Below are 14,151 nucleotides of genomic sequence, written 5' to 3'. Positions count from 1 at the left end.
TTGCCCTCCACGCTGGGGAAGAAATATCCAGCCTACACAGGTAAGAGAAGTGCTGGCTGAAATATCAGAGCTAAGCCATTCAAAGTACCATTCAAAGTACCACAAACAGGAACAGAGAATGGTGCTTGTCCAAGAATTTTTTTTATTGTATTTTCTTTGTGCAGTTTAGTGAAAACAGACAACAGGAGTTGTTTGAAATAAAGTTTTAATTTACTATCTTAACATGCTGAGAAGCAATTAGATTCAAGTTAATTATTGTAAATAGCTATTATAATTGCTTGTAAAGCATTCAACTACCTGTACATCTGTTAAAGTCAGTGGAGACCTGTACTTTTTTTTTTTTTTAAGAGAAGGCTTAATGTTATTACTTAAGGGCCAAACTATTTTCATGAGCTCTTCAAAAAGAAGCAGCTGTACCATAGACACCACTGATGGAGAGCACCTGTTGGGGCATGTATGCCCTTGACAAGACTGAGTGGGTGTATCAGCAAACTGTCTGAAGAATTGTCTAGTCTAGATTATATTTACAGAACCTTAAAAGAACTTTCCTCAAAAGAAAAAAGAAATAAGAAAAAAAAAAATGCAGTTGAATACTGATTTTTCTTAGAGTGGTTTTATTTAGCAGTTTTATATCCCTGCTTGCAGCATGAAGAAAATATTGTCTTGTTAACATCTTTTTATCAAGAACAGTATTTCTTTCTTTGACACTGGACAGAACCTGGCCTGGTGCACAGTTTTATACCACATTTTGACAGGCACAAAAGCAGCTGGAGTTCCACCACTTCTGCACCCTCACACACACAGCTCTTGGTTCTTCCTCCTCACACAGGTCTTCAAACTCTTCTTCGGAACTTGGCCCAGCTGTCTCAAGTTTGGACTATTTTTGCACCAGCTGATGGTTGCTGAGCCCATCCTGGTCTGCTGTTTGGGTTCTGGCTCACCTGAAACAGATCTCCTGATGTCTGAGGGCAATTCCAACAAGAACACACAGATTACATTCGTTTGTCTAAGCATGTGTTAGAATTTTTTTTTCAGCAACACTTCCACGGGTGCACCAGTGTTTCCCACAAAAATACACACCTTTAGCTACCAAAAATCCCAAAACCCAAATACAGGAATGTTTTGTTGAGTTGTCCTACAATTTATGAGCTTCATCTTAGCTCTAATATCACAGCTACAAAGAAGACAACAATTTGTAACACAGGACAGGGAAGGGTAGGGGACCTGACAACAGAAAGGTTGAGAGCTAGTCTCTGAAAATTGGAATGTGAAAGAGGAATTAGAAGCCTGTTTTTTACCCTCCTAAGTTCAATACTTTATTAGCTCACTCCTGCTCTGGGAGGCATTTCCTTGCATGCCTTTGCCTTTTAGCTTGTATAACTTAAAGCAGCTTTGCCCAGGGCTTGTGCAGTTGATGGAAATGCTGCTGAGAGCCTCTGCAGCTGATGCAGAACTGCCACAAGCCAAGGTGATGGCCACAGGCTGCTCTCTGATGGGATTTCACAGCTCTCACACTGTCCCATAGCCCTGCTGCATTTTACCAATGATATCACCCAACAAATATTTAGATAGACCTCAAAGTGGATATTCAGCTACTGTACCAACAGAGGTGTACCTTCAAAAGGTAAGGGAAGGAAGAAGTGGAAAGCAAAGAAAAAAAAATAAAATATGTGCATTTCTTTAAGAAAGTTTTTAAGTAGTTTCATATAAGAAAACTCCTTTCTAACAGTTTTCCCTTTGAAATACTGGTGCCTTGCAATCCCAATATATAAAAACATTTCCTTTTATAAAACTGACATATGGCAAAAATTGGTAGTAGTAAATAAATGCACACAAAACTAAATTGTGCCATCCTAAATGTTAGTAAAAATGACAAAATAAAATACTATCTATATAAACTATGCACAGGTGTGTAGCATATTACAAGCAAAAAACATATCTTGCAATTATAAGCCCACAGTATTTATTTCAGTTGTCTGTAATTACATTTTTTATATGTTTGTTTAGTAATATCAATCCAAGACATCATTTTGAGGATATAATTAACTGCATGTTAGAACAGGATGTGTTAGACTGTTTTTGTGCGCTGAAAGAGACAAAAATCTCTGTTAGCTGTATTTAAGTGCCATCTAGTGTCCCAATCCACCAATTTCACTCTGAAAACCCTCAAAGCTTCCAGAGCAAAATTAAGTTGCAGGGTTAAAAAACCGCAAGGGTCACAATGTTCCCATTTCAGCACTAACATTAAATCCTTAATCTGTATGGACAGTAAATACAGATCTCAGGGTCCCACTGGCAGGCATCTAGTTTTTCAGATTTTTACAGCTTAAAGTTTAAAGCTTATATTCTTGACAACTTCAGAACCAATCTAGGTTAAAATAAATTTATAGCTGAGTCACATTGTCACATAAGAAATTAGCCATTAGGAAATTATGTCTCCCATCCTGTCTCTGTTTCCACAATACTGAACAATTGATAGTATCTGTAACTTCACTAAAATGCTCTTGGCATGCTCGTCCCAAATGGCATCTCTAATGGCCTATGTAAACCAAACTTCAGTTTGTCTCTTTTCTTCCTGAAATTCATTAAATGCTACAAAGAAAGATCACAGCCATTACAGAGAGCTGGTGTAGCTCAAAATAAAATATGGAAAAATACTTGGGCTTTCTGCTACAGTTAGTGTGACCATTACAATTAGCTTTTGGCACCATTAGAAATAAGAACTGACTCCTATGCCTCTGTGACATTTATTGGAAAGTCTTGTCTTTAAATCACAATGATAAAAAGAAATTAAAATACCTTTTTAAGTACTATTTATCCTGACTGCTACAAGCAAGGGTAAGTTGACAAGTACATTAAAGAACTTCTACTTATGTCATGAAGTGAATTAATGTGAATTTGTTGCAGAAATATAAAACGGAAAAAGTAGAAAATATAAAGATATGAAAAACCACAAGAAACAGCTTCTCATCAGCATTAAGAAAGGCTTGTGATGAGGTGTCTTAAACTAGGATGAGAGAATGCTTAGAATATGGAAATCATTTAGGCAAGACAAGAACTTTCAGAGCAGCTTTTAGAAATCTACAACTGCACACGTGCATAAATCTATTGGGCACAAATGAAATGGATAAAAGATTATTTTTCAGCTTTATCTAGCTTGGAATATTTTTGTTTGTGTTTTCTGTGAAGGACAAAACATTTACAGAAAGCAAAAAAGGTAGATTGCGTTTTTTTATTTGATGTATATTTTGACCTAAGTTTGCGTTTAAAGGACTAGACGCGGTTCAGCAGCCCTCCAGCCCGGGAAGGAACTCCGGTCTGACACACGGGCAGGATCACATCAGAAGGTTTGGAAACCATGTGGAGAAGCGGGCTGGAGCTGCCGGGCACTGCCCCGGCTCGGACATGGAAATCTGTGCCTTGCACAGAGGGAGGAACGCTTGTTTTAAACGCAAATCCCGGCAGGAGCCCCTGGGCCTCCGGGACGCGAGCCCTGTGAGGGGGAGCGAGCTCCGTCAGGGGGAGCGCGGGCACGCGACACCCGCGCCCCCAGGCGCCTCTCCCCGCGCTCCCGCCCCGGCCTGTGATTGGCCCCGCGCCCTCTCGCTCCTCCAATCCCAGGGGCGGAATCCGTTCCCGCCCCCGCCTGATCCCGCCCACCGAAGGCTCCACCTTTCCGGCCGTCTCCATGGCAGCGAGGGCGGGGGGTTTTAAGACGTCCCGGAGACCATTGCGGTTGGTTGCTTTGCTTTTCGAAGCCGGCGAGGCTAAAGGTAAACTAGCTAGTGTATTTGGTGTTTTATTTTTATTTCCTGACTTACTGTCCTGTAATCATACGGGATGGTACCTTTCAAAGAAATCGTAAATCCATCCTCCCCCCCACCCTTTCCCAGTGGTAGGGCGCAGGCGGTGCGCGGCCCCGCTGCGGCCGTGGCGCTCCCGCCCCGCTGGGGCCGCGGCCTGAGGCGGAGGGGCCGCGGGTCCTGAGGCGGGGGTGCCGCTCTCGGCCCCAGGGGCTTCCCTGGGGCTGCTGAGATCCGGGGACTGCCCTCGGAGGTTCATCCCGGGCTGCCTCAGGCCAGGGCAGCGGCCGCCCCACGGTGCGGCGGCGGAGGATGCTCAGGCTGGCGCCGGTCTGTCACTCACGATGGTGCTGGTTTATCGCTCCTGTTGTCAGCCATAGGCGCCCTTAGGGACAGCAGGTACGGGCGGCGGGATGCTCCGGCTTCCTCTGTCCCCCGTAAAGGTGTGTCACAAAGAGCATGAAGTGTCCCTGCTGAAGGAAGGAGCACTGAATGGGTGTGCTCCCTGTTAAACGGGGTTAAACATTAGCGACAGGCCGGGCGGACTGAGGTGTTCTCACAGTGTGGTAAAACATACATTCCTAGAAGATGCACGCCAGCGTCAGCAGAGGCCAGTGATGTAAATCAGTGGTTTCAGAATTACGTGTGACACATGATAGTCAGAAAGCCTTAACTAATGTCATCTTGATGACCTTTTTTAGTTCTGCCACCCTTTGACATTATCAACACGTGACAAGTTATTTAATTTTACTTAAAGTAAAAACGCAGTCACCTCTGAGGTGGAAAAAAATAGCCAAAACATTTTCAATCTTCTAAAAAGTGCTATAGGATCTTTATTTGCATCACTGGGCAGTTGATCTTAATAGCTCAGAAAAAAGCCAAACATTAAGTTCTAAACAATTTAAACGTAGTTTCCTGTGAACAGGTCCCTGTATCTGTGAGAAGTAGTTTCCAACTATAACTGTGTTCAGTGTAACGTGACAAAAGCCAGAAATCATCATGTAAACAGTAATAGTCATTTATGTAAGCACAAAGTGTGTGTGTGCTTGTAAGCATCTGAAACTTGAGAAAACTCAGTGCTGAATCTGAAACTGAAAAAAAAAATGTTTTTCATAAATTATTGGAATACAGTGGCATTTTTTCTAAAACATATTGTGAACATTAGTAGTGTGAATTATTAGTAGTATTCCGAGCAAATTGTAGCAATGCCTTGTGGCAGGTTTTGTGTAGATAGCTGACATGTATAATGTGTGCAGCTTTTTAACCACAATTGTTTAATACTGGAAAGTGTACGTTAATGTACAACTTTAGAAAATTTTAATTTTGCTTGGCTTTCCTTTTACAGAGTACAAAACTGGAGCAAACAACTGAGGATGTCATCCTGTTTGGCTCAGGAGGTTCACCTTGCTAGAAGACATGAGGAGATGTGAGTAGTTGTGCTCTGCCCCACAGCAGTTCGTGTTGGTTCTTGTGATTTTCTCCCTCCCTGCCCACGACCCTCGGTGGCCCATAATCTGAGCCCTGCACAGCACAGTGGTGCTGCAGCAAGGGGCTGGAGTTCCAGGAGGTGGCACTCTTCCTTCAGGAACCATGGGAATTGTTAGCATCCTTGCCTGCCGTTTAGGGTATTTGGGTTGATGAGGTTTTTGACTTCCAATGGTGGTACTGGTTTAAGATCTCCATTGTCAACCTGTCACTGTTAAATTCCTATTTGGGGAAGGTAATTGGATTCTCTCACTCAATGCCTCAATTATAGAGTTGCTTTCTGTTGCCCTGTAAACTCAAATTGTGAGGCACATACAGTAGTGATTCAGGAAGATTTGCTTTTCTTGTAACAACTCGTACGTGCCAGCGAGCAAATGTGGTTCTGATCAAGTCACCCCAACCCACCCTGTCTTTCCTTCTTGAGGGAGATTCAGTGTTTGTGAGCACCTCAGCATCTGAGGACTGCTGGTTGCAATGTTACAGCTTTGTAGCAGCACAGCAGGTGATGCCTGCCTGTACCTTTTCCCTCCCCCAGCACACCCACCCTGCAGCCGGCTTAATTAGCCCCATAGTTTGGAGAAAACTGGGTAAGGTAAAAAGGTTATTTTCTAGCTCCTGAGCAAAATGTTCTACCCACTTAGCAAAATGTTTTCCTTTGTAGACTGTCTCAGAGATCAGAGCTGCTACAGCAGATGGAGACTTATCTAAGAGACAAAAAGACTAAAAAGACATGGCAAACTCAAGCAGCTGATGCAGCTCATAAAAGGAATGCAGCACTTTTAAATGTAAGTTTCTGCAACTACCAGGAACCGTATCAAAATGTCACAGTTATGTAGCTTAGATAATTAAAAAAAAAAAAAAAAAAGAGAAGTGTGTGCTCTATAGTTGTCATTTGAATTCCCTTCTATATGGTTCCCTCTTCTGGAACTTGACCAAAAAGTATTAAATGACAAGTCCTTATTATCTGATGGCATCACTACCTATTTCCCGTGCCCTTCTTACCAAAGCCTCGTGGTGGCAGCTGCTACTATGTATTTTTATTTCTTTTGGGCACATGTAGTGATGTAACACATGCTAGTCCATGTCTGCCTGAGAGAACTTAGGGTCTGTCAGGACTCACAGCCCCTCTGCACTGCAGGGATGTTTGGAAATGGGCTGACCAGGCTGCAGGGGTAGGAACTGTTCTCCTGCTGTGGTTAAGTTGTGGAAGAGGTTCTCAGTTTAATATTTTTTCTCTAAAGAGGTGTAGAGTGACTTCAAGCATTTTACTTGCAAGTGTGTAAAAGCAGACTTCATAGGGGTGACACCACTAATAATGTTCATACCTGTTGTAATATTCAGGTAAAATTTGTTTCCTAGGTAATTAAAAAGGTCTAAGTTTGACTGAAATACTGAAAGGCTTCTCTGAAACCCCTAGTTCAGGCATCTGAGTTTGAAGAGATGCACTTGACCACTGACATGATGAATTTGAAAAATATGTGTTGCTTTTCCAGGAGGCAGCAGAAAACTGAACCTCCTGTGCCTTTTCTTTAAGCTCCTACTTATTAAGGGTCTATAGTGTATGTGTTGTGTTTATTGAAAAAGTAAGTTTTACTCTAGAAAATTACAAGATTCATTTGTGTCACCAGAATTTCTTTGGTTTTTTTTTTTTTTCATGCAGAGCCTGGTTCATATTTAAAATGTTCACATTTTGGGTGGGTATAATTCTATTGCACTAGAGTGTGTATTTAAAAGAGATGTTTATTTAGGGAGGGGAAGACAAGAAGAACAGTTAGGCAGGAATGCTTTCCTAACTATTCTGTGACAAAGAAGATTTTTCAGCTTGGGCTGGTGAGCTGGTACACTCTGGACAGGGACAATCAAGCTCCCCTTAATTTGGTATACCAAGTGTAGGTGCATCACTGAGAGGCTGAGGATAAATGGATGGTTTGGTTATTTTTTCCCTGGCTCCTGCTCCGTTCATTTAGTAATTTCAGCCATTATGACTCCTATTTTCCATAGGCATTTTAGGTCAGTTTTTTACTTTGTAAATATAGGGTTTTATAAATTATTTGTGTTTATGAATGCATTCTCAGTTTACATATACAGACAAGCACAATAAATGCAGAATATATTTCTCCATCCTAAAAGCTATATTGTAGTGGAAATGGTAACAATAGCTCAGACATATACAGAGTGTAAATATTTCTGCAGTTAAACAGATATTTGCTATCTTCTGTCGTATCCTCAAAATTGTTCCTTTCAAGTGTCAAAAATGTTGGTGTTTGTACAGAAAAAAAGCAAAAACATATGTATCAAAACAAATTCTGTTGCAGGATAAAATAGCATAAATCAATTTAAATCTATTAATTTTATCCTAGTTTTAACAAGCGTGCACTCCTGCAGATGCTTTTTGATAACAGAAGAAAACAGGAAAAAAAAATCTATGCAGCATAATATATGAGAAGCTTGAAAACAAGACTGATTAATGTGCCAGATTCAGAATATTGTTCCTGATACCAGGCACTGTACATTTCACAGTTACCATGTGGAGAGTTGTTGATTTGGCCTACTCAAAAATACATGGACATGACGAAGTGTTATTTTTTTATTTGCATTTCTGGTTTTCTGCGTGTAAGCAAAATCAGTTGTTTTCAGTAATAGATCATAGCAAAAGCCATTTTTCTTTCTCTGTGCTAGTTGGAATTTATGCACAGGAAAGATTTCAAAATTAATTTAAATTCTAATCAGTAGGAAGCAAGGAACTAACCTTTTTTTTTTTAATTGAAATTTTGACATTATAAGCATTTGTTCAGCATTTTAGCATAATTATCAGAGTATTTTCCTCAATGTCTTTAGAGGGAGACTGCAGATTAGGGAAATCTGTATCATTTGGTGCTTATATAATGTTGTCGTAATAAAAGCAGAAATTAGACTAGTATTTGTAATCTAATTTATGACATTTGTTTCTCAGTGATATTTCTTGTGTTTAGAAATATGTATTACTGTGCAACAGCTTGTAATATGAAATAGAAAAGAAAGAGTATGCTATATAGTAATTAGTACTGGAAAGGTAATTTAGAACAAATTTGCTTTCCTTCCCAGGCATGCAATTCCAGAATTATTTAAGTGTGATTGTGCCAGACTGATATCAATATAAGTGACAGCTGAATTTGGTCCCCTAAAAGCAATGTATGTGTCATGCATTCCATTTTACCTCTGGGGAAAGGTCTTGAATTGTTTTTGTTCCAGTCCTTGTGGTTTTAGGGGAAGCACTGTAAGATGCTCTCTTTTTTTCAGTACAGTGACATATTAGATTAGCTGTTTTTATTCCAAAGAAGTTTATACTGCTGATGTATTTATTTTTATATTGATGACAGGGATTTATTTTTCCTATAAAGCTTACCAGTTGTATAGACACACAAGAAGTGCCATCTAATCTTTCAGTAGTTCGAGTTATTTTCTAAAGCATACTACACCTTCCAGCAAAAATTTCTTTCACTGTCTGTCATTAAATCAGTATTCTGAATGACAATAGAGTGCACAACACAAACTGGAGTGAGCAATGAAAAGACACATCCAATATCTAGGCTATGCCAAAGTGACCTTCTCTACTAAACATATATGCACAACTGCTGTCTCCTTTCTTGCCTGAAAGACTTTCATTTCCTATCACCATAAACATTCCAGTTCCTTGGCTGAGTCTATAAAGAAATAATGATTGATATTCTTCTTCCTCCCTGTTAAAATTCCTGCAGTAATTAGGAAGAAGGAATCAGAAAGGAGGAAAATCCAGTGGAAGAATATGAGGTGAACATTACTGAATGATCCTTTTTCAGTCTGGTTTGTTATGGGATAACTTCTCCAGACTTGGCCTGAGCCATTCTGACACGAGCTTCATTTGGTGCTGTTTGTGTGTGTGTGTTCTAAGTATGTGCAACAGAGAAATTCTGTGCTTAAGTCACTTAAATCTGTGTTGGCCTCTGTTATCTTGACATCAGGATTTCAAATGGCCTATGTCCTTTTTCCTGTTCCCTCTATATGTTTATTCCATTAGTCTCTTCTTACCTGAGAAGGGGCAGCCATTTGCTGCTTCTGAGAATTTGGATAAATCTGAATTAGTTTACTCTTTCTCAGACATCACAGTATGGATTTTGCTGTAGAAAAGGGAGGAACAATTTTATTAGAATTAGGTTTGTAATTATGTACAAGAGAATATTGTAAAAGGAATTAATGAAATAAAATAAGATGAACACTAAATTGAACAATCTGACTGTGTGTGTCACTAAGTTAAACTTGAACAAGGCTGGGTTTTTGCTTTTATTAATCATACTCTACTGAACTAAACTTGAGTTGGGCAGTGTTTACTTATTGATGTGTTCACACTGGCTATTATTCAATCCGAGTAATCATGTTTGGTCTCTCTTGTGGATATGCTCCTCCAGAATCTCACTCTTCTTTTCAGCAGCAGTGGTGGTGAATATTTGGGAAGTCCCTTTGGGGAATTTCCTCTCTCATTTAGTTTTTCTGTTGTACTCTTCACACCCGCTCTCTGCTCCCAACTCTGCCATCTGCTATACTTTCTTTCCCCCTCCACTCTGTTCAGCTTTGGCTTCTTCACACCCCACTCCCACGTCCCTTTCTGTCTCTCTTCATCTGCCCACCACTCAATCTCTTCAATGTTTGGGTATGGAACTAAGCCCACAAGAACAGGTCAGAACTTTAAAGGGGGAGGGTGGTTAGTTTGGGAGCATGCTTTGATTTGTTTGTTGCTGTTGATTTTTTTGGTTGCTTCTTTTTTATAAGATTTATTTGGGCCTCTGTGAATCCAGCACACATCTACTGGACAAGCAGAAACCCAAATACTGATTTTTTTTTTTTTTTTTTGGTAAGAAAACTATGTGAGGTGCATTGTCATCCAAGCTTGTCTGGTGAACAGCTTGCTGCAGCTCTACATTTATGTGCACATGTTATGCATGCATATTAGCAAGTCATCTTTGTCTTGAGAAGTAAAGATCTTGCACATAATTTGCCTAGTTACTTTACAGTTACAGTAGCTAGAATACATACTTCAGTCTTATGCAGCACAGAGAAAGATGTTCTGTTCCCCTCTATTTCCTTAAGTTTTATACAACAGAATTTAACTAATTTACCCTGGTGTCCAGAGAGAATAGCAATGTTTACAGCAAAAGCCTTACTTGGTTGTGAAGTGTACTCTTGTGTGAAAAAGGTGCAGCAAACACATGTAGCAGCTGTAGGGTGTTAGTCTAAGTAGTGCAAGTTGTATTTCAGAGTGACTAAACAAATATTTGAACTTCACTGTTAATTTTTGAATGCTGTTTAGCTGTAATGGGTTTATTTAGTTAATTTAATTGTCTTTATGTGTGTGGGTTTTTTTTAAATTCCCAGTGCTTGTTTTTAAAATGTACTTTGCTTGTGTTTTAGGATATAGAAGCAGCAGAAAAAAGGCTGCAAGAAAGAACATATTTACTTCCACATCCTGATACTGTTAAGTTAGAAGTAAGTCCTAGAACTCTGTCTTTTCATTTGTTTCCATTTGCTGTTTACCAAATATTTTGCTTTTTTTCCCCCTGAAGCATGTTCTTAAAGTGAAAATAATTGATTTTAAAATCCAGTGACTGGTATAGCCAAAGGCCTGTGTACTGTTGTAGCAAGCTGAACCTAAATTCTGGGACAAGGTCCCTAGATTCTGGAGCATTCTGGTGGAAATATTTAGCAGCTTTCAGGTCTATACAAACTTCTATTCAAAAATGAACTCAAATATAAAAAATCAATACTGTGAATGTTAGAATATTACTGTGTGTGCTATGTCAGAGCTATTTAGTTTGTGTTATATGGTCACCCCATTCTCAGTTTACCACAGATTGTCATCTTTACATTTCAGGGTCAGCAGTTTCTATCAGCATGAACAGGGAAAATTTCCTATCAATTATTTTAGAGTTGTATGGAAGCTTGTGAAAAGTACTGCAGCAGGAACACTCGGTTCTTTTTTTTTTCTTTCTTTCTCAACCTGCAGTCCCTAAAGCATTACTTCAGATAAAAATTTGAGCAGATTCCCATCTGTTTCTTGCCCCTTGGTTGGTGTTTGTGCTGTGGGGTGGCTTGGTTCCCAGAGGCACAGGAGCAGAGTGTCCCGTGCTGGTTTGGGTGCCGGGGCTCTGCCAGAGCAGGGCTCAGGGCCAGGTTCCAGCACTGTCAGCTCTGAAGAGAGGTGGATTGTACCTCAGCTTCACACCTGCTGGGCAAGTGTTGGCATGCTTAGGCTATTACTTAAAGGAGAGGCATCACTTCTTGTTCAAAGTTTTCATCTGTCATTGCATTTTGTAAATAGCCTGCTGTGGCTGTGACAGGGTGCACGCTGGCTATGCCCCTTCCTTGGCTTTTTTATTATTTTTAGACATTTTTAGGCAAAAGGGTACATCCTTTCCTGAATACTTGTATGTTTTGAATGATGCTAAGGAAGATGCCAACCTACTAATATTAAACATTAAACCTGTCTTGGCTGTGTTCAGAAGGAGTTTTAGACTCTTCAGTGACTTTGGAGCTCCTCTGAGGTGTTTGGGTCAGTTAGTCCATGGTGGGTGTGGAGCTGCTCCTCCACTGAAGTCAGCACACGCTGGAGGCTGCAGAGCGATTGCTCGTGGCTGCAGAATGCCTGCACTCTGCAGCAGTGGTGAAATTTTGGAGGGAGCAGAGTTACTATTTGAAGGAGAAGATCCTATTTCAGCTTTTTTTTTTTTTTTTATGCTTCTAGAGAAGAGTGCTATAAATAGTGGGAAAAGAAAACTTTCTTTCATGGTGCAAAATTCTTGTGCGTGCTTTGTTCCAAAACACTTCTGAGCATATTTCACTCAGCCATATATATGTCTGTATTAATATACTCTGAAAGTTATGGCTATAATGGATCCCCAGCTTGCTGAGTCGGAGTAGTTTTGTGTGACAGCACATATGCTTGTCAAAAAAGATTCTTTGAGTAAATCTGTTGAAGAAAATATTTTTGTAAACCTGCAAGAGCCATAGTTATATCTGAGTTACATGTAAGGATCAAAATGATTAGCCAGGAATCCAATACTGTGCAGGGAGATCATCAGTTTTATGCTGCACTTCTCCTTCATTATACACTTAAGTAAAGAAAAAAAGGCTCACTACATATGTATTATAACTGTTTTATACTGCAAAATTACATTTTTCTGAATGGACATCAATGGCAATAAATACATATGTGGATGGATTAAAGGGCTATCTTAGCACAGTTCTTAGAGCACGTTATTTTGTGGGGAAAAAAATTATACCTGGCACTTAAAATATTCCTGAAAATCCTACCAACACAAAAATGATGAATGAGTAATAACACAGATAAAGAATATATTAAATTTATTACTCAGAGGCACAGTGTAAAGCAAGAGGAAAGGTGAGATGATCCACAGTGATTGTCCTAGACCACTCACTAAATATGCACCACCTTTTTATTATTATTTTAATTTTTGATCCAAATACTGGATATGATTACTCCATCAGTGAATTATCAAGTCTAAAATTTTACTCAAATATTTTGAATTATAGTTCTGTATAGTATTGTAAACTTTTCTAGAATGATCAATTTACATTGGTAAAGGGGCAGCCTTCATTTCTAACTTTTTTTCCTCTGCAAAATGAAATTCCAGTAACATACCTACTTAAATATAAAAACTACTTTTGGAAAAGTATATAATCATGGAAAATAGTTTATTAAAGGTACTCTAAGGTCTAAACTGATGTGTTGCTTACCACAAGAGGGCATATTCAGTCACTTCACAGTTTGTCCTGCAGAATGAAATATTTCCAAGCTGATATTTTATATCATACAAGAGATTAAAAATTTCATATGTTAAGTACGTTGTTCTTTTCTGAATTGCATTACTCTTAAAGTAAGATTTAATAATGCATTGCATTTCTATATTGTTTTAAACTGGCTGACACAGATTTTGAAATTAAGTTTATTTTTTTCTTATATCTTTCTCAGACTCTCTATTGGGCATCAATAAAAGAATCTCTCCCCAAATGGGAAGAGTTTCTTTTAGGAAGAGCAGAAGTTCCTATTGGCTTTAAGAAAATGAAAGCTACAAAGCAGAGCATAAACTACCCTGAAGAAGATTCACAAAAATAAACATTTTAGTTTCATTTTGTTTTGTAATTTATCACTTAAGCAGAGAAGATCATCCAGATATCAACAGAATATCATGCCATTAAACTGAAATGTAAATAATTTAAATTAAAATTACATAGGATTATTTAATTCCATTGTTGCATTGTGTACGGTTCCTTATTTTTATTCTGTACTAGAGAAGCAATCCTCAAATGGGCTTTTAGTATCAAGAATGAGAAACATTTGTGTACAGATTTCCACCAAGGCAATTGGGTTTTCAGTGTGAGAAGAGTTTTATGTTATTTTTAATTCTCTGCTTCTACATATAAGTGCTATAAGTAAAGACAGATTCTTGCATTATCTTTCTTCACTTCAGTCATCTGTGCTGCATGCATTCTGCGTGGATGAGTCAGAAAGGAAGAATTTACTGTTAGCAAAAAGGCAGACTGTGCATCAGAGTTTAGCACCAGGAACCTGTGCAGGAAGAAACTTGAATTTCTGCATCTGGTTTTTCCTTGTTTTTTTTTTTGTCATTGCCACTTTCATCACTCATACCCCTCACTCCAGGCAGCTTTTCCCAACCTCCTTCTGCCTGCATTGTATTTGTTGTCTAACGGGTGGGCAAACGAATCTCTAGGGCTTTGTGCTACTTCTAGGCTGCTCTTAATTCTGTTTTCTTTCTGCTGATAAGATCTACAAGTGAGAACTTTCTGAGGTATGGAAAGTTTGAAGAAGCAA

At 39.2% G+C, this 14,151-nt stretch overlaps 1 protein-coding gene across 3 annotated transcripts; it reads left to right on the top strand.

The window, feature by feature from the left end:
• The first annotated feature begins 3,682 nt into the window (after positions 1 to 3,682).
• On the top strand, positions 3,683 to 13,770 carry CEP15 (centrosomal protein 15). Of its 3 annotated transcripts, none has more exons than XM_059480249.1 (5): positions 3,683 to 3,773; positions 5,149 to 5,229; positions 5,950 to 6,073; positions 10,713 to 10,787; positions 13,291 to 13,563. In XM_059480249.1, exons 2-5 carry the CDS (start codon positions 5,177 to 5,179, stop codon positions 13,432 to 13,434), a joined length of 396 nt encoding a protein of 131 aa, XP_059336232.1. In that variant the 5' UTR covers positions 3,683 to 3,773; positions 5,149 to 5,176; the 3' UTR covers positions 13,435 to 13,563. The 3 variants fall into 3 exon arrangements, with proteins under 3 accessions (XP_059336232.1, XP_059336231.1, XP_059336234.1); XM_059480248.1 differs by lacking the exon at positions 3,683 to 3,773 and adding an exon at positions 4,007 to 4,202 and having other exon boundaries at positions 13,291 to 13,770; XM_059480251.1 differs by lacking the exon at positions 3,683 to 3,773 and adding an exon at positions 4,105 to 4,133 and having other exon boundaries at positions 13,291 to 13,770.
• Positions 13,771 to 14,151: the final 381 nt, after the last annotated feature.

This window comes from Ammospiza nelsoni, chromosome 11 (genome assembly GCF_027579445.1).
Source record: "Ammospiza nelsoni isolate bAmmNel1 chromosome 11, bAmmNel1.pri, whole genome shotgun sequence".
Taxonomy (NCBI): domain Eukaryota; kingdom Metazoa; phylum Chordata; class Aves; order Passeriformes; family Passerellidae; genus Ammospiza; species Ammospiza nelsoni.
This window is presented reverse-complemented; position numbering and strand designations above follow the sequence as displayed.

Bases quoted from the DNA above. Each gene is read 5' to 3' on its own strand.
- CEP15 (XM_059480248.1), top strand. From the start codon at position 5,177: ATGTCATCCTGTTTGGCTCAGGAGGTTCACCTTGCTAGAAGACATGAG. The intron at 5,230-5,949 runs GTGAGTAGTTGT...TTTCCTTTGTAG, and splicing joins GCTAGAAGACATGAGGAGAT to ACTGTCTCAGAGATCAGAGC. The intron at 10,788-13,290 runs GTAAGTCCTAGA...TATCTTTCTCAG, and splicing joins CTGATACTGTTAAGTTAGAA to ACTCTCTATTGGGCATCAAT.